This window comes from Anoplopoma fimbria, chromosome 19, assembly GCF_027596085.1.
Source record: "Anoplopoma fimbria isolate UVic2021 breed Golden Eagle Sablefish chromosome 19, Afim_UVic_2022, whole genome shotgun sequence".
NCBI classification, from domain to species: Eukaryota; Metazoa; Chordata; class Actinopteri; order Perciformes; family Anoplopomatidae; genus Anoplopoma; species Anoplopoma fimbria.
The window spans coordinates 5,207,599-5,228,030 of NC_072467.1; the positions used below are offsets into that span (position 1 = coordinate 5,207,599).

General features: G+C 40.3%; 4 protein-coding genes across 5 annotated transcripts; 3 read left to right on the forward strand and 1 right to left on the reverse strand.

Annotated features, from left to right (window-relative positions):
• Positions 1 to 1,475: 1,475 nt before the first annotated feature.
• On the forward strand, positions 1,476 to 4,775 carry fam185a (family with sequence similarity 185 member A). Its single transcript, XM_054620828.1, has 8 exons — positions 1,476 to 2,008; positions 2,154 to 2,263; positions 2,757 to 2,849; positions 3,028 to 3,166; positions 3,692 to 3,733; positions 3,824 to 3,919; positions 4,011 to 4,145; positions 4,292 to 4,775. Exons 1-8 carry the CDS (start codon positions 1,570 to 1,572, stop codon positions 4,402 to 4,404), a joined length of 1,167 nt encoding a protein of 388 aa, XP_054476803.1. The 5' UTR covers positions 1,476 to 1,569; the 3' UTR covers positions 4,405 to 4,775.
• Positions 4,776 to 4,947: 172 nt separating this feature from the next.
• fbxl13 (F-box and leucine-rich repeat protein 13) lies at positions 4,948 to 20,069 on the reverse strand. Its single transcript, XM_054619522.1, has 21 exons — positions 19,998 to 20,069; positions 19,717 to 19,862; positions 19,156 to 19,252; positions 18,973 to 19,040; positions 14,656 to 14,810; positions 14,151 to 14,260; positions 13,967 to 14,065; positions 13,209 to 13,304; positions 12,973 to 13,108; positions 9,430 to 9,482; positions 8,932 to 9,032; positions 8,328 to 8,457; positions 7,745 to 7,843; positions 7,433 to 7,553; positions 7,172 to 7,334; positions 6,964 to 7,083; positions 6,730 to 6,853; positions 6,559 to 6,639; positions 6,144 to 6,278; positions 5,892 to 6,055; positions 4,948 to 5,807 (listed from the first exon to the last, which is right to left on the reverse strand). Exons 1-21 carry the CDS (start codon positions 20,067 to 20,069, stop codon positions 5,615 to 5,617), a joined length of 2,463 nt encoding a protein of 820 aa, XP_054475497.1. The 3' UTR covers positions 4,948 to 5,614.
• On the forward strand, positions 8,299 to 13,066 carry LOC129108898 (leucine-rich repeat-containing protein 17-like). 2 transcript variants are annotated; one of them, XM_054620822.1, is made up of 7 exons: positions 8,299 to 8,387; positions 9,837 to 9,999; positions 10,092 to 10,559; positions 10,709 to 10,923; positions 11,618 to 11,773; positions 12,195 to 12,336; positions 12,421 to 13,066. In XM_054620822.1, exons 2-7 carry the CDS (start codon positions 9,875 to 9,877, stop codon positions 12,704 to 12,706), a joined length of 1,392 nt encoding a protein of 463 aa, XP_054476797.1. In that variant the 5' UTR covers positions 8,299 to 8,387; positions 9,837 to 9,874; the 3' UTR covers positions 12,707 to 13,066. The 2 variants fall into 2 exon arrangements, with proteins under 2 accessions (XP_054476797.1, XP_054476798.1); XM_054620823.1 differs by having other exon boundaries at positions 8,318 to 8,387; positions 9,725 to 9,999.
• LOC129108897 (uncharacterized) lies at positions 15,564 to 18,585 on the forward strand. Its single transcript, XM_054620821.1, has 4 exons — positions 15,564 to 15,706; positions 15,792 to 15,850; positions 15,926 to 18,293; positions 18,488 to 18,585. Exons 1-3 carry the CDS (start codon positions 15,690 to 15,692, stop codon positions 18,262 to 18,264), a joined length of 2,415 nt encoding a protein of 804 aa, XP_054476796.1. The 5' UTR covers positions 15,564 to 15,689; the 3' UTR covers positions 18,265 to 18,293; positions 18,488 to 18,585.
• Positions 20,070 to 20,432: the final 363 nt, after the last annotated feature.

Consider the following 20,432-nt stretch of genomic DNA (forward strand, 5'->3'; position numbering starts at 1 on the left):
ATTTTGACAGATCATGGTTTAAATCTGTTTTATGCAGTAGGACTACAACAAGACTGAAGTTCCCAACAACCTTTGCGGAGAGATCGACGTCACCTGCGACGGCCTCACATAGGCCTCCTGATTGGACAACACTTAAAGAGGGGCGGGGCTACGTTTACACAAGATTGGACATCCGGCTTGTCAAGATAATTAAATTGTGACTGACTACGACCGGATGTAAAATATTTTGAAGTCAACATAAAAAAAAGACAAAATATGAGGGAGAGTACAGGATGTTGGTATTTTGCCAATTATTCCATCTAAAAGAGATGAAAAATGAGAAATCTCCTCAGTGCTTAATGTTTAATGTAAGTGAAAGGCTGCAATACAAACTGGGTGGTTCGGGCGACCGCCCTGTGGCCCCAGAAAACAGGGCCCCAGAAAACAGGGCCCCCAAAAGGTCCAGGCTTAATGTGTGCAAAATTTCCGCAAAGATTTGTGCAAATACAATTTAGTTTTATTTATGTTTTCGGGGATATGCACTATAAAGCACAACATCAAATTATATGAGGTGAGCTCTGCCATGATCTCTTATCTTGATGTCCTGCCGTAAAGAGGATCACTGGGTCAAAGTCTAGTTTTAAGTCTCTTATTTCCGTGCTGTGTTTACTTGTTGCTAGATTCTAAATACATTTATTTCGGTTGAAATAACCACTCAGAAAACCAGGGACCAGGTAGTATTCCAGCACACAGTTTTCTGTCACTTCTGGGCCCCTTTAGCAGGTTAATCTGGTCATGGCGATGGAAATAAATATACTGTATTTAAACATAAATCATTTATTGTATAGTTTATACAATAATGGAAGAATATGCAGTACCAGTCAAAAGTTTGGACACACCTTCTCATTCAACTACTTTGAAGAATCTAAAATATAAAACATATTCTGGTTTGTTGAGCATTTGTTTGTTTACCACATAATTCCACATGTGTTCCTTCATAGTTTGGATGTCTTCAATATTAATCTACAATGTAGAAAAGAAAATTAAAAAAATAAAGAAAAAACATTGAATGAGAAGGTGTGTCCAAACTTTTGACTGGTACTGTATACGTTTAGTGTTAAAAGTATAAAGTGATCTATACAACAAATCCTGTTTAGTATATACACAAAGCTTCAACACAGAAATTTACCAAAGTCTCAACTTTTATTATTCTAACTGCAACTCTAACATCTTATTTGGTGTCTGTTTCACTATGATTGTGCGTGGCTCATCATTTTATCTAGTATTATTGTTTTCATTTTATTATAGTTACACATTCAAATGTTTATTTTTTTTCCCCCTCAGAGCAATCACTAACACCAAGGCTGAGCAGCCTTTTTGTTAGTAAACATTTCAAGTTGTAGAGGACGCTCTTAAGCTGAAAACTCGTACAGGAAGCACTAGTCTCGCGTTAACAGTACAACCTATGAGAAACAGCCTTGACAGTCCATGTTGACTGAATGGCAGCCTGTTTAGTCAGCGTGTTGTTGTTAACTACCTGAAGCATCAGTCTGAGGTGTGGATGAGCTGGTTTACCGGGAGCTGATAGAGATGTTGTGGAGCTCAGCAGGTCGGCCGGGATGTGTCGGACTCCTGCTCCGCTGCTGGTCCCTCACAGTCGGTCCCAGGACACTCACGACCCCCCGATGCCCTCTGGATCCCTCGCGGTTCTTCTCCATCTCTCCCCCTACGAACTCCCCGACACACGAGGAGGAGAAGCAGCCTCTGAAGCGGTGGGCTCTGGCGGTGAGCCCCTTCAGCACGGTGCGGGCACAGCTGGGCTGCAGTATCTCCATCCGTCCGCTGGACCCGCACACCTACCCCGAGGCAGACCGGGTCTTCATCACCGTTCACGGCACAGACACCGAGCAGGAGGTCGGCCTGGATCACCTACACGTCCACTATGACGACCAGAGCAAAGAGCTGCTCATCTCAGCCGAGAAGGTTAAGAGCAGCGTGTCGATTGATCTGAGCGCACCAATCAAAAGTAGTGAGTGTCTCCTGTTGTTGATACATTTACAATAATGCATGTCATCATTAGGGCCCATCATTGATTCTAATGGTGATTTCACATGTCAGCATTGTTTATAGCAGCATGATTCTATCTGATGTCCTTTGGCATCTTCTTTTGTCAGATCTTTTCATTACTACTCAAGGAAAAGGTAACGTGCAGGTGAAACATATGGAGTGTGATATCTGCAAAGTGCAGACAGAGACAGGGGACTGTTTGCTGCACTCTGTCAAGGTAGGCTGTGGCATGACAACATAAAACACGTGCTTATAGTAGAAAATGCATGTAAAAACAAGTGGAGATGCACTGATATATTTGCTATATGTTATTGGCTCCTTCCTATTATAACTTTTGATTCAGGTCTGTTGTTATTGCAGATATTTTGACTTATTGTGTGACTAGAATTGTGTGATATTTTCTTCATCACTTCATACAACTCCTAATGTAGCCAACAAAAAAAAATTTTAGACTCAGAATTAAGCATATTGATCAGTAATAACTAATATGTGGGGAAGAAAGTATGGCTTTTAAAACCATATGAGTGTTTCCCTATAACAACATTTCTTGTTTTGCAGCACCAAAGGTTACTTTTGCAAACTCATATATTTTGCAAATCAACCCTTGTTCAAGTTAAAATTAAACAACCCACTACAGACTGTTGCTGATTGGTTCAGACTCATCAAAGAGGCTTTATCAGTTGTTTCACTGTTGTTTTTTTGTATTTCAGGGTCATCAGGTTGAGGTCCAGTCCCATGGAGGACATGTTACAGGTGTGGGCACTATCCATGGAAATGTGGACATCAGCACATGTGGAGACAGTGTAAGGACAGTACACTCAGCAGTCATTAGAGGGCAGCAGCAGGCCTCATACAGGCTTTTATCTGAATGTGTTTACAGCATCGAGGTTTACTGTACACCTCTGATTCAGAGACTTTAATAAGTTGGATCATACATTACCTGTGTACAGTCCTGTGCACTGATTTGTTGTTTGTTTGCAGGGTGTGAATGTCAAAAAGCTTCAGGGCACCAAAATGAATATTTCAACAGAACGTGGCCCTCTTAAGGTCAAAGCCATATATGCTGAGTCCAGCTGCGTCTCCTCCTGCTCGGGGAGAGTAGAACTTGGGAATGTACACGGTGAGCAAACAGCAGCATCTACTCCTCATCTATGTTGTTTGTGTGGTTATGAGTGCTGCTGGCAAACTCAAATGTAGAGTATAGAAAAAAAGGAAAATTATGCATTAAATTCATTACACGTTTGTCAAAAACAACATGTGTTTTTCATCAAAACTCTGTGCTTGTTGTTTATTTTGAAGTAGCTATAAATCAGGTTAGGTTTATAAAGACTTGGAGGTGGAGATTTTATCACAAAGACAAATCGCACTTTGATCAAAAGTGAAGTGAAGTAAATGCTTCATCCACATAACATTTTAATTTACTCCTGATACCATCAAGCCTTCTCTGATAGAATACATGGAATCAATTATCTTGTTAACTTCAGTGATGAAGGTTCATGATGCGTACAGTCCGTGACAGAGGCTTTTCTTTGCTACATTTTCCAGTCTTTAATAGATATAATTGTTGTAATTTACCTACTAGGGACTAAAAATAACAGCTAGTTATGTAAAGTAAAACTGACCTTGTGCTTTAATTCATTTAAAGGTAATGCCACCGTGAAGAACGTGTCTGGAGATACAGTTATTGGTGAGCAAGCTGACCCAGTGATTGCACAATGAACTACGTATTGCGTCCATCAGTGACTGTTTAAACCAAAACACTTCTCTACTTTTGCAGATGGTTCAAATAGTTTTCTTAAGGTTTCCTCTCACAGCGGAGGCATTGATGTGTATGTTGGAGACGGTGGCAGTGCCGAACTCCACAGTCAGGAAGGTAAACGTGCAGTATGAGGAGAATATTCACCAGTTTTCCTTCCTCTAGAGTATTTTTCTTTGTTTATCCCTCATTCTTCTGTGGTACGTAGGAGAAGTGTGTGTGCGTGTCCCCTCCTCGTTGAAAGCTGCGATGGAGCTCAGTGGAACGTCGGTGAATATCGGCCCAGAGGTTGTTCTGCATGGAGTAGAAAGCAACACAACTAAAGGCCTAACCACAGTTACTGGTGAGCCACTATTGTTTATTACATCACACTCCATGGCACAGTTTATTAACTAAACACTCATATCAGTAAATCAACACAGAACATTCAGTTTTCTTTTTTTCTCTCATTTCCCCTGCTCTGTTTCTCCTGCTCTGTTTCTCCCTCAGGCTATATAAATGGAAAGTCCCCATTTGACCAGTGGGTTAAAGCTCAGGCAGACAGAAACTCCGTCAGACTGAAAACTCAAAGCTGGTTTGAATCCCTGAAGCTGGGGAGCTGAGTTATGAGCTTTAAACTTATGGAGCCAGATATCTACTGTGGCTCCTCGAGACTGGATGTAACTTTACCTCACTGTGGTATTTTGCTCAGGATAAGTACTGTACTTTAAATAAATACATTATATATCATCTATAGTATTTAACAGATATTCTGTACGTGTTAAAAAATTCACTGTACATACAATACGTTTTGAAAGCTTACTATTTGACGACACGTGTTGGTTTGTAATAAACTGTCAAAGGTTTGAATGTTAATGAAAATCGTTTGCTTGCTCAAATTTTTGGTATGTTTACTTGTGATTTTAAATATTGCCAGCGATTGAATGTCTTCTGTATTGTATGTAAATACCAAAAAAATAAAGTAAGTCCCAAATGTCAGAAAAAATTAAACCAAGTGAAATGCAATTCCAAAGTGTTATATAAAAAAAGGATAAACCAAGGTTTTAGTATAAAATAATACAGCCTTTTTAATTTAAAGAGCATAAATTAACAAAGATATTTCTAGAGGGGAAAAGACACAAAAGTGCAGAGACACTGCATAGACTTATAAACAAAGAAAATACAATAAATTTGAACAAGTTCTGAATTTAAAGTGCTTTGTACTTTAATATATATAAACGTATAACATTTCTTAAATAATTAGAAACCAATGATGGTCATAGCATAGTGCTAAAGATGCCAACTTTCCATCCACACAGTGATTTGACTGCTGACAGTGTGAAATATGTGGAGCAATAAACAATTATGTTGTCTTTGTGCAAATGAAATATACTATATTATAGAAGCGAAACAATAGCGTTACAATAAACTGAAAAAAAGGATCCCTAACTCACCCCCAAGGAAAACCGTTGCATAAAAGTTCAGAGCGGAAATCACAAATGTTCATGGATCGGTTATATAACATTGCAGGTTCAAAGACATTGTGTAACAATTTATGTGGACCCATAAAGTGGCCTACTGCATCAAACTCAAAACAGAAAAGCAAAGGACATTCCAATGTCAGGAAACAACGTGTCAGTGTGCCGCTGTGACAGTGCTATGTCTCTATCCAGACAGGTGAGACTTGATCTGATAACTATCCTGTGATTTGGGATTTTTAACCATAGGATTCATCTTTGTGTGGATTATCTCTGGAAATAATCTCCCAAAAATGATGGTCACTGTGATTACATGGGGCTGTTTTTTTACAATATCATTACTATTGAGATATGTTTATATCCTCTCTGTACTTGCTGTTCTTGTCATCATTGACTGCTGTTCCGCCACTTCACAGGTGTCATCCGTCTTGATGGGTCTTGTGACTGGATGCACTATTTGGCCTGTGTTGTATCCAAACCAGTATGGAGGGTTGTCATTGCTGTGCTCCCAGTGCTTCACATGTGGCTGAAGCTTTAAAGCGCCCACCCTACAGGAAGAAATGCTCTTTGGTCATTTCAAAGCTGTCGTGCAGGATTCTAACTTTGCAGGGCTCTACCTAACTGTGCCTTACTTGGAGATGCCGCTGCAGCAGACCATCGCGATGGAGCAGAGAGGAGGACAGACCCTCTCTAGGTTTCGGAGACTGCGATCGGTGAGAAGAACACAGCCACTCACATCTAGTTCTCGCAGGTACTGAGATCCAATTGTCAGATACTGAACTGCCATATCTGTCATCTGAAGCAGGACAGATGGAAAAAATGAAATATTTGACTTGAAATGAACATTTAGTGGCAAATAAGTGTGTGTAAGCATGTGTGTGTACCTTTGGACACCCTGACATCCGCAGTGTGACTAGACCTCTGCAGTAAAATGAAATCGCTCTGATGGCCGGGTCTGACAGAGCTACACAGTGAGACACATCGACATGCTCCAGATCTCTCACAGTCTTACACAGCTTCTGCCCTCATGAGGAACAAAAGAGACGAGAGAGATATGTTGGGTGAAAATGAATGCGGAGAGGAACCATGTCTTGAAGAAGACATACACATCTTCTGTTTACATCTCTTAGTAGTCGGTAAGGGAAACAACAACACCTGTGAACATGATTGACTTTTATTGGAATTTCTTTTCTAGGAATTTCCTTTCAGCTAAAAGAGAAAGTAAACTCGGACCCACAAAAAGTTGTAAACTGTTTCAACACATCTGGCCATGTGTTGCAACTCTAGTAAGATTTGTACCTCCATGCCAATATCTGTGACGGAGACACATTCGGCAAGGACTAACTTCTTCAAGCAAATTCCCTCAAGAGCCACCAGGCCCTATAAAAACAAATACAAAGTTACAGGCTGTTCTCCACTTGGGCCAATTGTATTTTTCTTTAAGGAAATTGTGAGAGTAACAAACAATACCTGATCCTGGATGTTGCAACCGCTGATGTCAAGAGAGCAGATAGAGCTGCCACTCAACCACTCCAGACTCCTATCAGTCAGTCTCTCACAATAACTCAAGTTGAGATGGTACAGTTTACACAACCTGATTAATTGTGCACACAAACACAAGCAACACAAAAAAAGCTGTAGCATGACACTATTTAACAAACCAAAATGAAATATGTCTGTGTTGTGTGTGAAGTCACTACATACCTTTGTGCAATCCTCTTTACAGATGTGTCTGTAATGAGATTGCAGTAACTAACATTCAGCTCTCTCAGTTTGGTGGATGAGGAACCTTCTGTCAGATACTGGATCCCAGCATCACCCACCCTGAAAGACACACAGTCTACCCATTAGGTCATGCAATATCATAATAATGCACATAATCTAAAACTTCAGCAGCAACAAACACACACACTTGTCACAAAGTGAGATGTCCAGGTTGTGCAGGTTCTTGAGGTTGGCCACATATTTGAGGCTGGCATCAGTCATTCTGGAGCATTCTGCAGCGTGGAGTCTGCGGAGGCCTTGTGAGCTGCTGCACAGGGCCTTCCAGCTCGTGTCTGTTAATTGGTTGTTACCTAAAGTGCACACAGTGTGTAGAACAGACAGAATAAATGGAACAGATTTACCTCTATCTTTTCTGTGTATGTAGAAATAATAGAATAATAGACCTCACCTTCCGTCCTAAAAGTCTTCAGTTTGGCGACACCAGCGATGGCTTTTAAGGCAACGTCGGAAAGATGAGGAGCATCCAGCAGAGAAATGGCAGACAGACAGGAACATCTGGCAATTAGCGCCTGTTACAAAAGAGTAAGATTCAACAATTATTTCTGCTGCTAGGGGTTAAGGGTGTGTGGACATGGTATGAGTTGTCAAAGCAAATTATTTTGTAATTTATTCCTTGTTGTTCGTGTCTTTGTTTAACATTCCAGAGCTAGGATGTTGACTGTATGAAACCAGTGATGTGTTAGTAATTAAAGAAACTTACCAAGACACAGCTGTCTGATAGCGTAGGCATGTCATTGATCACAATCTCCCTGAGTGAAGGGCATCCGGCAGAAATGTATCTGAACCCATTTACAGTCATCTGGGAGGAGAGAGAGGAAAAAATGCGTGCGCGTTGGAATCTGAATCATTCTCCTGGAAGCCGTTTTTCTTGCTGCTCACGTTGTCAGGGCCCTAAAAAAGTGAAACATCTGGAACAAACTAATCCACATTCCCAGAGGAAAAGTGTGTTTTATGTTGCGGTGCACGTGTGTTATGTTATGGAGAGTGCACAGGGTGAGTGGGTGGGCCAGAAATTATTGTATAAACCCAGCCCTCCTCTTGACCACAGCCGCCTTTTCCTCTCCCTCTCCTTCAGATCTTTGTTCATTTACTCTGAGCTCGGGGTGTAAACAGTCACCAGAATTCAGCCAGAAACTCCAACACGGGGAAACAGAGAGGATTGACTGGATTTATCCAAGGTGGACTGAACCTCAACTTTCATAAGGCAAAAAACGGGAGTCCTTCTACAGCTGAAGCTGAGTGGAGTGACATTATACCAAACTGAGGGGAGCATACCAACTGACCTGAGTGCAGCCGGACAAGTTGAGGTGAAGGAGATTGTGGCAGCCCTTCCCTGTGGTCAGGTACATGAACCCTTTATCTGTGAATCTGTAACAGTACGCCAGACTCAGGTATTGAAGGTTGAGACAATTCCTGTTTAAAATCAATAGTTAGATTAGTTTATATACAAACGGAGGGCAACTTGTTTGTGTTTAGTCTTTTGTAGATTATAGTTGGTTGTTTTGTTGTTTATTTTTTAACAAAATCTTAAATTTGAATACATGCATTGGTATTTTGCATAATACTACTGCCCATGAGGGAGAGAGCTAATGACTGAAATCTGAACCTGCAATTCTATCATCAATGTAATCAAACGTTATGTTATGAGTGCCACATCTGTTCCTTTTAATCATTAAATTGGCACCAGGCAGCTGTTCTCAGACAAGCCCATTTGGATCAGATTGGACACACAGAAATAAATATATTTCTTGGAACCAAGGGGCAGGAGGCCAGAAAGGAATATCATACCGGGATTTGTTTGTTCAATTTGGAGATGTGAGTGAGCTGGACCTCAGTTTAGGGCATAAATCTTAGCGAAATAGAAGTTTGTTATAACTGGAGGTTTACCTGGACAGTTCTTTCAGAGTTTTGTTTGTTATAAGTGTGCAAGAAAGGTTCAAGTAGAGCAGACAGGGACAGCCCTCGACAATTCTCTGAACCATCATATCCTGTTAAAGAGCAGAGATTTGTATGTTACTTTAGGTTCTCCCAGCAAGGTACCTGTACTTAGAGTGCATAGAACAGTCTAATATCACAATCAACAATGCATTAACAAACATTTAAACTATTTGACTTTAATGAAGTTTTCAGTTTTATGTACAAATTATAATTACTAAAACAGGGTAAAACTACTTTTTAAAACAATTTGTCAATGGACATTTTATTGATTTATTAAATGACCGATCTTTATCATTATTTATCAATTTCAACAAACTAGTTGTCATTCAACTACAGAAAATATTGTAAAGAGTAAAATAGTACATGTGATTTGAAGATGATGCAATTTTATAGATTTGGATTTTTGCATCTATACAATATCATCATAGTCTTAAAATGTTTACTTACTGTAACATTAAAACACTCTGACAAATTTAGGTCCTGGAGATTTCTGCATTCACCTGAGAAAACACAATGCAGAGTAAAGTGCAGAAGAAACGGCTGGTCAACTACTATGATGTCCACGTTTAGAAACAATTTGCTATAATTATTATAAGCAAATTGTGATATAATAAAGTAATTTACAACAGTATGTAAAAAAACAACTTCTGTCATAGTATTCTGCCTTCTTTCAAAGCTGCATACACATTCCTGAACAGCGCCTGTCTCTTACATAACGTGCTACCTCTCTCTTTTTCCTCAGGATAAGCAGCAGCTGTGTTCCATCAACAACACTGTTCACCTTTCACCCATTGCTTCTGTGTCCAGGCCTGTTTTCTTAAGATTTGTATCCCTAAAATCCTACTTTTCTCCAGCTCTTATTACTGAAAAGACAATAACTGCAGGGCACAGGATGCAAGTGACCTCGTCTCTCCTCTTAGCCTCCCTGCTCCTCCTCCTGCTCCCATCCATCGACACGAAAAGAGCAGGGAAGGGCAGAGGCCTCAGAGCAGCAAGACACAAACTCACACGGGACAGGTATGGATTAACTCTAGTTTGTTCAAACCATTTTTCACCTACTCTAATGACCACTGTCTAGACTGTGAAAAGTAATTCATTGATTTTGTCAGTATGAGAGGTGTTGGGCGTAGCGGCAGATCGGGCCCCTCCAGGCTTGACTGCTCAGAGGTGACAGAATCTGGAGACGTCTTCATAGACTGTCAGGACCGACGCCTCACCTCCATTCCCACCTCACAGACCTGGTCCAAACAACCAAAGCACCTCCTTCTGGCCCGTAATAGCATCAAAGTCCTTCGTGAAGACGCCTTCTCTGGATTTGAGAGTTTAATCAGTCTGGACCTGCAGCAGAATCAGATCTTTTTAGTGGAGGAAGGGGCCTTCCAGGGCCTGACACGCCTTACAACCCTGCTGCTGCAGCACAACCGCCTGGGATCACTTAGCGAGGAGGCTCTCATCCCCATGCCAAACCTTGGCTACCTACGTCTATATGATAATCCCTGGAATTGTCTCTGCCCTATGGACAGTCTTATACGCACCCTTCAGGTCCCAAGCAACCGTAATCTGGGAAATCATGCCAGGTGAGGGATTCCACAAAAATAGTTTGACTATTTGACTATCTATTGCTCTCATTTGCAGGCTCTCTGTTATTCTGATTCTCAGAATAACAGAGAGCCTGCAAATATCACATCTGTTTTCAACGTGACTGAACGTTGAAAACCTCTTCTAGGTGTGCAGAGCCCAGCAGGCTAAAAGGCATGAAGTTGAAGCAGATTGACCCAAAGTTACTCTGTAAGGAGACAGACCCATCAGGCGACCAACAGGGGGACCAAACAGATCCCATAGACCCTGTACAGCCCATTCCCATTCGCACAAAACCAGACGCAACCACATCTTGCCATACCTATCGTTTCCCCCAAATACGGATGGACTGCAGGAACCGAGGCAAGTTCACAATCAGCTTTTCCCTAAATGAGTGTGATTAAATGTACTTACCCTGATGTTTTTTTTTATAAATTCAGCACATGTGTTTCTTATGCAACATAGAGGTTAGGAAAAAAATGAAGCATCATGTAAAAGAGCTCGTATGTTTGTGATTAAATATTCGCATGACTGGATGACATAACTTCCATTACTCAAAACATTTTCAGGGCCAGACTCAGAACTGGCAAAGAGACACATCTGGTTTTTCAGGTGTTTTCTATTCAACGTTATGTTGTTGGCTTCCTTAACCTGTGACTGATACGACTTTATAGTAATTTGTCACCTTGTGAATTACTTGGAATGCTTGAACTAAACAGAGTCTGGCTAATACATTAGAATAAGGCTGTTGCAATTTAAATTTACCTAAAAATACTGTAAATCAAATACTGAGTTACAACTATCTGCCTCATACCGGCAGCAGGAAATTCTGATTATGGATAAAGGCGGAGCATAAATCTGTCTCGCTGCCAATTTTTCACTTGCAGTACTAAGACTAAACTCAAGATGATTTCTTGGTGCAGTTTTTGGTTGAACAAATGTGGATGGAATAGATGAAAAAACACTCAACATATGAATGAAGCACAGTTTTGGCTGAGGCAAAGTAATGAAATGTATTTGAGAACCATTTAAGTAACCCCTTCTCCTTTATGTTTAGGTCTAACTGAGGTGCCTACAGGTATTCCAGAGGATGTTGTTCATATCGATCTGTCCCATAATTCAATCCGTCATCTCAAACCCAGAGATTTCCACCGAGCAAGGGGCCTCAGAACCCTTAACATCAGTCATAACAACATGGAGCACATTGACACGGGTATTTGTGCTATTATTCCTGCATACCAATTCATTTCCGGTAATATTCAGCATGAAAACCTACACAAACAAAGTTTTTCTTTGGCAGATGGAAAACATATGGAGGGCCAAAGGTTAAGTACCCGTTATACAACTGCTGCTGACTTCTGTTTCCAATATACCCTTTTTAGAGACGTCTTTGTGTATACACGATCGGCTTTATTTATAGTGGGAAAGCTGAGAGGGTTTCGGACATAATATGATCACTCTGCTTAAGTGATTTTGACACAAACTGAACTCCTATCAGAGTTTGATTGCACCACTGGCTTTTACTTTTCTTGGTAAATAATAAAAAGCAACAGGCCTGTCTTAATAGAACTGAACTGAGAGAAGCAAGAAGTAAATGGATGTTATGCTCACGCTCCTTCTTTTCTCTCTCACAGCTTCCCTGTATGGGCTGCTGCACCTACGGGAGCTGGACCTGTCCAACAACAGCCTGCATTTTGTCAAGTACGGTGTCCTTGAAGACCTTTACTTCCTGTCACAGCTAAAACTGGGAGGGAACCCATGGGTGTGTGACTATAGGTGAGTTTTTTGGATGAATCTTTGCAATATTTTTCTTCAGACAAATGTAAATAATTATTAAAAAGTGATTGCATTTCTTTCCAGCATCCATTATATGGTGTATTGGCTGCGACTGCACCCAGTGGTCAGACACTCTGGCCTTTTGTGCCGATCCCCTCCTGAACATACTGGGGAGAGTGTAGCAGAGTATGTGCATTCCTACAACAGAGAGTGTCCAAAGGACAGGCAGCACAGCAGAACAGATCAAGACCAAACAGACCCTGAACTATGGAACACACCAATGGAAGTGCAGGGAGAACTGGAGGAGGAGGAGCTGGAGCCGAGCCACTTGAGAGCACCCCAGAAATACCAAATCATCAGGCTGTCTTGACTCAAGTGAAACTTTGTCCTAAAATTAGACTTTGAAAAGTCTCTTTGTTTTCCCTTCATTTCTTTTTCATTTCTTTCTGTCTGTATCAGATGGAGAAACTACGTCTTTTCATATTTGTTGTCTTATAAGAGTTGACAACTTATTGACTATCTGACAAATTATAACAATAAAAATATTGTCTTTATGTGTCAATGCACACCTAAGTGAAACATGGGTATTGCACATGAAACAAAAACAAAATAATCTGGCAACAGGCAAATACTCACTTATACATTTCAAGTTGGGCCATTTTAGAGCCGTGCAGCCACGCAGATTGAGATGGATGACAAATGGGCGGTAGCTTTGCAGAATCTGCTTCATTGTGCTGTCTGTTATCCAGTCTTTCTCCACAGAGAAGTTAATCTAACAGGGACACAGATTAGGGAAAATGTATACTCCTATTTCAGGTCAAACTGTACACACCACTTTGAATTATATACAAGAACCGTTTCCCAGTACAGACCTGACTCCACAGTGTGCCTGATTGGATGATAGCTTTCCATGTGCAACATACCTCAGCACACATGAGCAAGTCTCGCAACTCTAAATATTGGAAGATCTGAAGAAAAAACAATCATATGACATAATTGATTATGTGGAAAGGTGAAGACATTTCCTTTTTTGTATTTATTTCACCAATACCAGAGTAACCAGTTGTCACTTTAGAAATGTTTGTGCAATGTCAAGGGGACAGTTAAGCACCTAAATCATAACAGGCAGGATTCACAGCCACTTTGCAAGGCAGTGTGATGTAACTGTACTCTTTCCTACTCCAAACACAGTCAATCAGAAGCACTACAATATTTATCAGGAGAGGCGTTGGACAGAAACACCAGAGCAAACAAAGCCAGAACTGCACTCCCTTTTCCAGCGAATGTGAATCCAAAACAAACAGGGGCTATCACTGGTAGGTGCAAGCAGAGTCAAAAAGAGTTTTTCATATATATTTTTAAAACTATAAAGCCACTAGTATGAAAGGTCTCTTATAATTATATATTACCTACAAAAATATTATTAGTGATATGCAAAACAACAGATGCGTTCCACTCTTTGGAAATGAGTAATAGGTTTACTAGACCACAATGAGCTTCAACTGACATTAATCAACTGGCCCCAAAGAGACTGGAGGAACATTTTCAGAGTGTTCACTTTAAGTCTTATGTAACAAATATGAAATCATCACTGCTTAGTTAACAGACACATGAAGCTGCTAGGATTTACCTTCCTTGAGAGGCTAGCAGGGAGAACTGAGAGTCCGTCACATCCTTCCCCGATCTGATGGACGTTGTTGCGGATTTCAATAAGCCCCATTTCCATCCTCTGCAAGATTCACACAAAATAAAGAAATGTATAAAATTGGTACAATTCATTATATTCTTTACTATACTTCTAAATAAATGTTTACCTTAAAGTACTCTTTTGCCTTCTTTGAGTCCTTTGCAACATTACGCCATGCAGCTATGATGCGCTTAAGGCGGCCAGCGTTTACAAGTCTCTCAAGTTTCTCGATGGCAACTAAGTTGAAAAGAATAAAAGATGTCCATCACTTTTGATCAGCACACGTATTTAGACTTAGGCATCTTTTTTCAACAGAGGATAACATGTGGGCTAAATTAGAGCAAAAATATTATGTTCATAAAGTTGGATTGTTCTGAATTTCAAGGGAAATTTAGCTCAAAAATGTAGAGTCAGAGTTAAAAGAGCAGGGGACAAAATGAGTCAGATGAGTTGGTGTATAGAGTGGGGAAGAAATGTTTGTCGGGAAAGATTTTCAGTTTGGACCCATTTCTTAACCACACTGCATATTTTCTCTGGCTCTAAAATATATACCACAGAGTCACAGCTTGAAAAAACAGTCAAAACTCCTCATGATTACTTTTTCATTCAGAAATAATTATGTAACCACCTACCTGCCTGTGTCTTCTTGTGTAATTTTACACAGTTTGACCATTTGGTGAGTGCAAGCCACTGGCATTTCCTCTCATAATGTTTCTTTGCCTTGTCCATCTTCAGAGCCAGCTCTATTGTACCTCTCTTGCTCTGTGTAGTGAACCTCTTCCACTTCCTGTCCCAAACAGCAAACACAGCTCATCATTAATTCAGTGGGAAGGTACACAGGCAGACTGTCAGAACCCTGTATGAACTCAACAGGATTAGAGACAGCAAGACTGAAATATTATCATTATATCTCAATTTTTATTTTCTAACAATGATCTCAACTTAAGCTGGTTTGAACATTCAGACAGGAGATTGTGAGAGACTGCACAAAAGGTCAATGACGTAGCGGTCGGTACTGACAATAGACAGGTGAAAGGCAATCTGTGAAATAGAATATCATCATGAACTCAGCAACTTGTTGACAATGATCCAGATAAACCATTCAGGACTTTCATTCACATGGGTCAAATTTCCGAGTGACATCTGAGTCGCTCTTTCTTGGCATTATCAATGTTTTATTGATATTTTGTGGATTAATTAAAGAAATGTAATCTTTTTGAGAAAGGTTATTTGTTATCGTCTCCCTTTCATCATGTACAATGATTCATGTATATATAATGTGTATATATAATGTGTATATTCAAAACGCGTGCATTCACAAAAAAACATGAAGGAATGGAACAGATGTTTTAAAGCTATCATCATCCAGATGTATTTCTGGATGGTTTTAGTGATATTTGAGCCCTCACCATGAAGCCCTTTGAATAAATTCTCCACCTGTGCTTGTCCAATGTGGTTGATTTGCTCACAGCACCAGCTGTCTACAATCACCTAATTGCAATCAGTGGAAGCCGAATCTGCAAAAGGATTCCTTCCTTGAACTTTTCCTATCATTCCTTGCTCCCAAATTTTCATGGGAAACAAAGGACGGAGTATGACTGACTGTTATCTGGGCTGGTAATTTTAATCAACAGTCTGCTGCTGCACGTGGATTTAACTCACTGCCATGGCTCTTCAATTTGGGTGAATAAAATACAATTTTTAAAGTGTATTTTTAAATAAATTTGGCTTGAGTTACTTTTATCTTTCTAACTGAATTGTTTTTCAGGGTTTCTTGGCTTTGCTCTCTGTTGTTGTGGGGCTGTATCTGTTTTCCTCCTCAAAAAGGTAAGAATTTCTGTATAATTCCAGACCACGTTCAACTATATGAATTAAATGTGATGTCTGTTTATTCCCTGTTAGGTTACAATTTTGCACATGGCTATTCTCTCAATGATGATGACTTAAGTAGCCATGAAGGAGTGCTTGGTCCACAAACATTAAACCAGTTTCATTCTGGAGCATCTTTAAACCCAAACCAAGACTCTGTTAGTCCAATGGATGAGATGCAAGCTATGAGACACCAAAGCTTTGTTCCCTTTCAGATAGAATCAGCCCCCTATGAAAATAATGAGGATGCCAGCTTTGTTACTAGTCTTGGTGAAGAGATGGAAAAAAGCAAACCAGAGTCAGAACATGATGTCATCTACTCTCCCCCTGTATCAGAATATGAGCATAAAGGTTCTGGTTATCGACACCCCTTTGGCCTTTTAGTGAAGGCGCACACACAAGAGAGAACTATGGAGGGCACCAGTTTCCCAACAATCAAAGATTTCAAACGGTTTATAGAATCATTGAAGAGATCCTTCTTAATACCAGGAAATGACATGGGAAGACATTTTCAAACTGCACAGGAAACGATGGAAAACGAGATGGCTTCCAATACCCAAAATGTAAATGTTAAGGGGCAGCAAGACACAGACTCTGAGTCTTATTCTGCAAAAGAAGGCCCCGCCCATGATGACTCCAGTGGAAATGAAGTCTGGAGTGAAGCTATGAAAACAGCGTTTGAACAAGGTGAACAGGGCGCCAAATACCAAATGCCAAGTGAAAGCCTCTCTGTCCCTGATCATGTCGACGCCAGTGCAAGCCTCATTTCTAACAGTTTTTATGACAACCAAGACTATGGCCCGGGCCCTGCTCTCTACCCACGCCAGCATTTAGCAGCCAAAGAGCATGTTTCAAGTAATTATGGAAGTTTTGACAGTGCTGGCATTTCTGGGGAAAACCCTGATATTTTCCCAAGTCCTCCTGATGTGAGAAACGAAGCTGTTAAGTCAACAAGCTACAAGCTCCCTGAACAAACACCCTCTGGTTCATTTGGAGATTATTTTTCTTTCAGTGGCCGTGTGACTGCATCCCCTGTCGACCCTCCAAACAGCCCATCTCAGGATTACAGCGACTATCCAAGTAAGACTCCAACCTCTGAGCAGAATGTCCGGCAACAATCAAAATATATATTTCCCAGTAAAGACTCTTTAACAGGGGATCGAAAACTATCTGATTTTGAACTTGGTAAAGATTTCCAAAGTCAGGAACTAAACAGAGTGCCTCCAGCCAATGTCCTGTCTGCACCAATGCCCCCATCTTTGAATTCCTATGGCCACAGTGTATATGTCAGTTTACCAAGAGGTCAACTCTACTTCCAAGATTATCAACCAAAACAAAATAAAAGACCAGCTAAATCATTTCAGGTCTATCAACCCACTGTTGGCAAGCAATCGAACAATATAAACTACACGCCCACAGCCCACCTGCCTTTATCTACTGGCTCTGTTTCTTCAAGCTCTAATAACCCTTCATCAAAGAGTAGTACTGTTCCTGTGGGAGTTCAACCAAGAAGCCCACATGATGCTAATTTAGCTTTCAATAGAAAGAAGCCAGGCAGATCCTACACAATGTTTACTGTGCAACCTTCCAGCCCTTTTCCTGGCTCAAGCAGACATGATGGCTATCTCCAAGACCAGACAGTAAGTGTAAGTCATCCTTCCCCCTTAACTTCCCAGACAAAAGATGAGGAGGAATCGGACCTCTCCAGACAGAATGTAGTCTCTGCCACCCAGGGATCAAGACAAAAGGCTGAAAATACCCCAATTTCTAGTGGCTTAGATTCAACCAAGAGTGGGATCTTATCGCTCGTCAGACTCGGTGATGCAAATTTCAACTCCCTAACCAACTTGGCTCCAACCTCAGCAATAGAAAAACCCTTTTCAAGATTAGTCATGTCAAGGAACTTTGGAATCAATAATGAAATCTCGGATATACGTGGTGCCAGAAACTCCCTAGGCTCCTTTTCTACCCCACTAAGACGAGGCATTTCTCTAAATGGTGATTATGCAAGTGCAACCAAACCTGGCCTACGACAGACCTTCATAAAACCGACTAAATTATTGAAGCGTCCAGCCATTATGAATAAAGAGCCTGGCAACATGGTCTACCGCCCTCCTAAACGGCTGTCTGCATCCAAGGGTTCTGCTTTCACTTTAAGTGGTGTCTTAAGGAGGAATGGAGGTATTACAAAAAGGCTGACTCCTGAAAAGGGCACCAACATTTCACCACCATCTGTAAATGCATATGTTGTGAAATCCAGAAACGGCTACGTAAGGAGCAAAGTATCTCTATCAAAGACCAGTTATGCACCTTATCAGCTGGATGAATACAAGAACTCTGGATCCCACAATGTAAAAGGATTTGAACAGTAAAGGAAATCAAAAACTTGGAGAGATAAATGGTATGTAAAACTTGTATATTTTACTTGTGAATTAAACTGTTGTGCTTATGATTAATTAGAATAAAAACATTAAAACTTTCTTAAATGCAGGTGAAATTGCTGACATGCAGTATTTTGTAAATATGGGTAAGTATTTTTATTGTGAATGTTAATGCTCACAAAACTAAAGTCTCACTTCTTTTTGTTTTCATTAGGATCTGGTGCCATCTTCAACTGGGAGGAAAATCACATTTCTTCAGCTCTTAACACATCCACTGTAACTAATAAAGGCATTAAATATTATAATTTTAATGCCTTGTCTTGATTGTGTCACATGGGATAAACTCATCAACTTTCAGTATTTTTAGGTTGATAATCTTTATTTTCAGTCATGAATGACTAGCACGCCAATATTTGAGCAGCGAATCGACTCATGCATCTTGATAATATATTACTCAAAACTATGTTCGGTGATGGTTAAGAAAAAAATGTCTTTAAAAATCAATCTTGGTTACCTAAAGCTTCACTTAGTGCTTGAAGGTAGCACTTAAGTCAAACAAGTACGGTAATGAAAATCAACTACCTGAATAGTGATGGAGCTTATGTCTAATGGTAATTTTCTTCCTTTTTATCTTAAAAATCTTTAATCAATTAATCAAACCCTTATGTGTTGATCTTGCCTCCAACACTGGAGACCTACCTGAAGCAAGAATTTGTTAAATGTTTCCTATAACAGTTGTAGGCCTTCTCTAGCAGACAATAGGACATCTAGAGAGGAATACAGAACAGCAATTATTATAAAAGCACTCAAATCAATTTAATTTGAGATAAACCTCACACTCACTGATTTAAGAATGGATGTACCAGTTAAACCATACTGTACCATGGTGTCATCTGGATCCATACAGAATGTGTCCACAGTCCTGCATGTCCGAGAGGACGTTGCATGGCGCTGTTCTGCATCAGCAACAAACTTGTGCCTCAAAAAAAGAATAAAGTTTAACAAAAATATTTAAACCTTTAAAAATGTGCATGACTACTCATTTAAATCTGAAAAAGCATGCTCTGAACAAAAACCTAAGTTGATACTTGACAGTTTATTCTTCATAAAAAAAAAAAAAGTCCTGAATGTTGTCAATACTTAATATTGAGGACATAGTGAGGGCTGCTTAAGATCCCCAGGGGTGTTGCTCTGAGCATAAATATAATAAAACATCTATGTAAATCCACTGTATTATAGCTACTACCTACGTAAAGGGGACCTTGCTTGTTAATGTGAGGACTTTCCCTCCAAGCAGTAACTTTAAAAGAAAACTTGAGCAAGTGAGCCACCAAGTGTCCATCTCAAGGAAAGGCCATAGACTGTACATGTGCAAGTCACAGGTCAAAGTCACAAGGTCACAGGTCAAAGTCACAAGGTCACAGGTCCAGGTCACAAGGTCACAGGTCCAGGTCACAGGTCACAAGGTCACAGGTCACCCACCAGTCGACCTCCTGGAGGTCAGCGTGTCCCTGGAAGGCCATGAGACTGTTCTTTAGAAACTGTATCGGATCATTGGGACACGACAGGCACGAAGCTGTCAATATGGCCTATTGGCAAAGGAAAAATACATTTAATTAGCAATGATTGTTCACATTCAGGGGGAAATAAATCCTCAAGTGGTGACAGTAGTGGTGTTTTCTGTACATGCAGCCTTCTAACCTGTCTACACATCGGTAACATACCTTATATATCTGCGGCAGACAGTGTTGCAGGTCGCACTCTTTCAGAGCAGGCTTTGCGTTTGTTACAGCCATGTTCTGTCTTTGACACATTTGTAAGCTCTTATAGTTTATTGTAAGCGAGCGTTGGCTCCATTTAGCGTTGGTCAGATTTGGCCTGGTACTCCATCTCTATGAGGGAATGCAACGTTGCTAGGTAACGAAGCACTAGGTAACTAGGTAACGAAGCTGACGTTATTCTAGTAACGTCAGCTACGTGTTGGACAACTAATGTTCGAGTGTGATATAGTATAGTACTAAAATAAATAAAATAACGATGTGACGCACACGCCTTTTCATTTAACAAATAGATGTTTACAGTGTTTGTTACATATTCGAAATGTATATATTGAAAGATAACTTCGCTTATAGTTACAAACTCTTTGCTAGTCACCCAGT

Bases quoted from the DNA above. Each gene is read 5' to 3' on its own strand.
- fam185a (XM_054620828.1), top strand. From the start codon at position 1,570: ATGTTGTGGAGCTCAGCAGGTCGGCCGGGATGTGTCGGACTCCTGCTC. The intron at 2,264-2,756 runs GTAGGCTGTGGC...TTTGTATTTCAG, and splicing joins GTTTGCTGCACTCTGTCAAG to GGTCATCAGGTTGAGGTCCA. The intron at 4,146-4,291 runs GTGAGCCACTAT...TTTCTCCCTCAG, and splicing joins AGGCCTAACCACAGTTACTG to GCTATATAAATGGAAAGTCC.
- LOC129108898 (XM_054620822.1), top strand. From the start codon at position 9,875: ATGCAAGTGACCTCGTCTCTCCTCTTAGCCTCCCTGCTCCTCCTCCTG. The intron at 10,924-11,617 runs GCAAGTTCACAA...CTTTATGTTTAG, and splicing joins GATGGACTGCAGGAACCGAG to GTCTAACTGAGGTGCCTACA. The intron at 11,774-12,194 runs GTATTTGTGCTA...TCTCTCTCACAG, and splicing joins CATGGAGCACATTGACACGG to CTTCCCTGTATGGGCTGCTG.
- LOC129108897 (XM_054620821.1), top strand. The intron at 15,851-15,925 runs GTAAGAATTTCT...ATTCCCTGTTAG, and splicing joins CTGTTTTCCTCCTCAAAAAG to GTTACAATTTTGCACATGGC.
- fbxl13 (XM_054619522.1), bottom strand. From the start codon at position 20,069: ATGGCTGTAACAAACGCAAAGCCTGCTCTGAAAGAGTGCGACCTGCAA. The intron at 19,253-19,716 runs GTGACCTTGTGA...TCTTTTTTTGAG, and splicing joins GTGACCTGTGACCTGGACCT to GCACAAGTTTGTTGCTGATG. The intron at 6,854-6,963 runs GTATGTAGTGAC...ACAATTAATCAG, and splicing joins GTAAAGAGGATTGCACAAAG to GTTGTGTAAACTGTACCATC.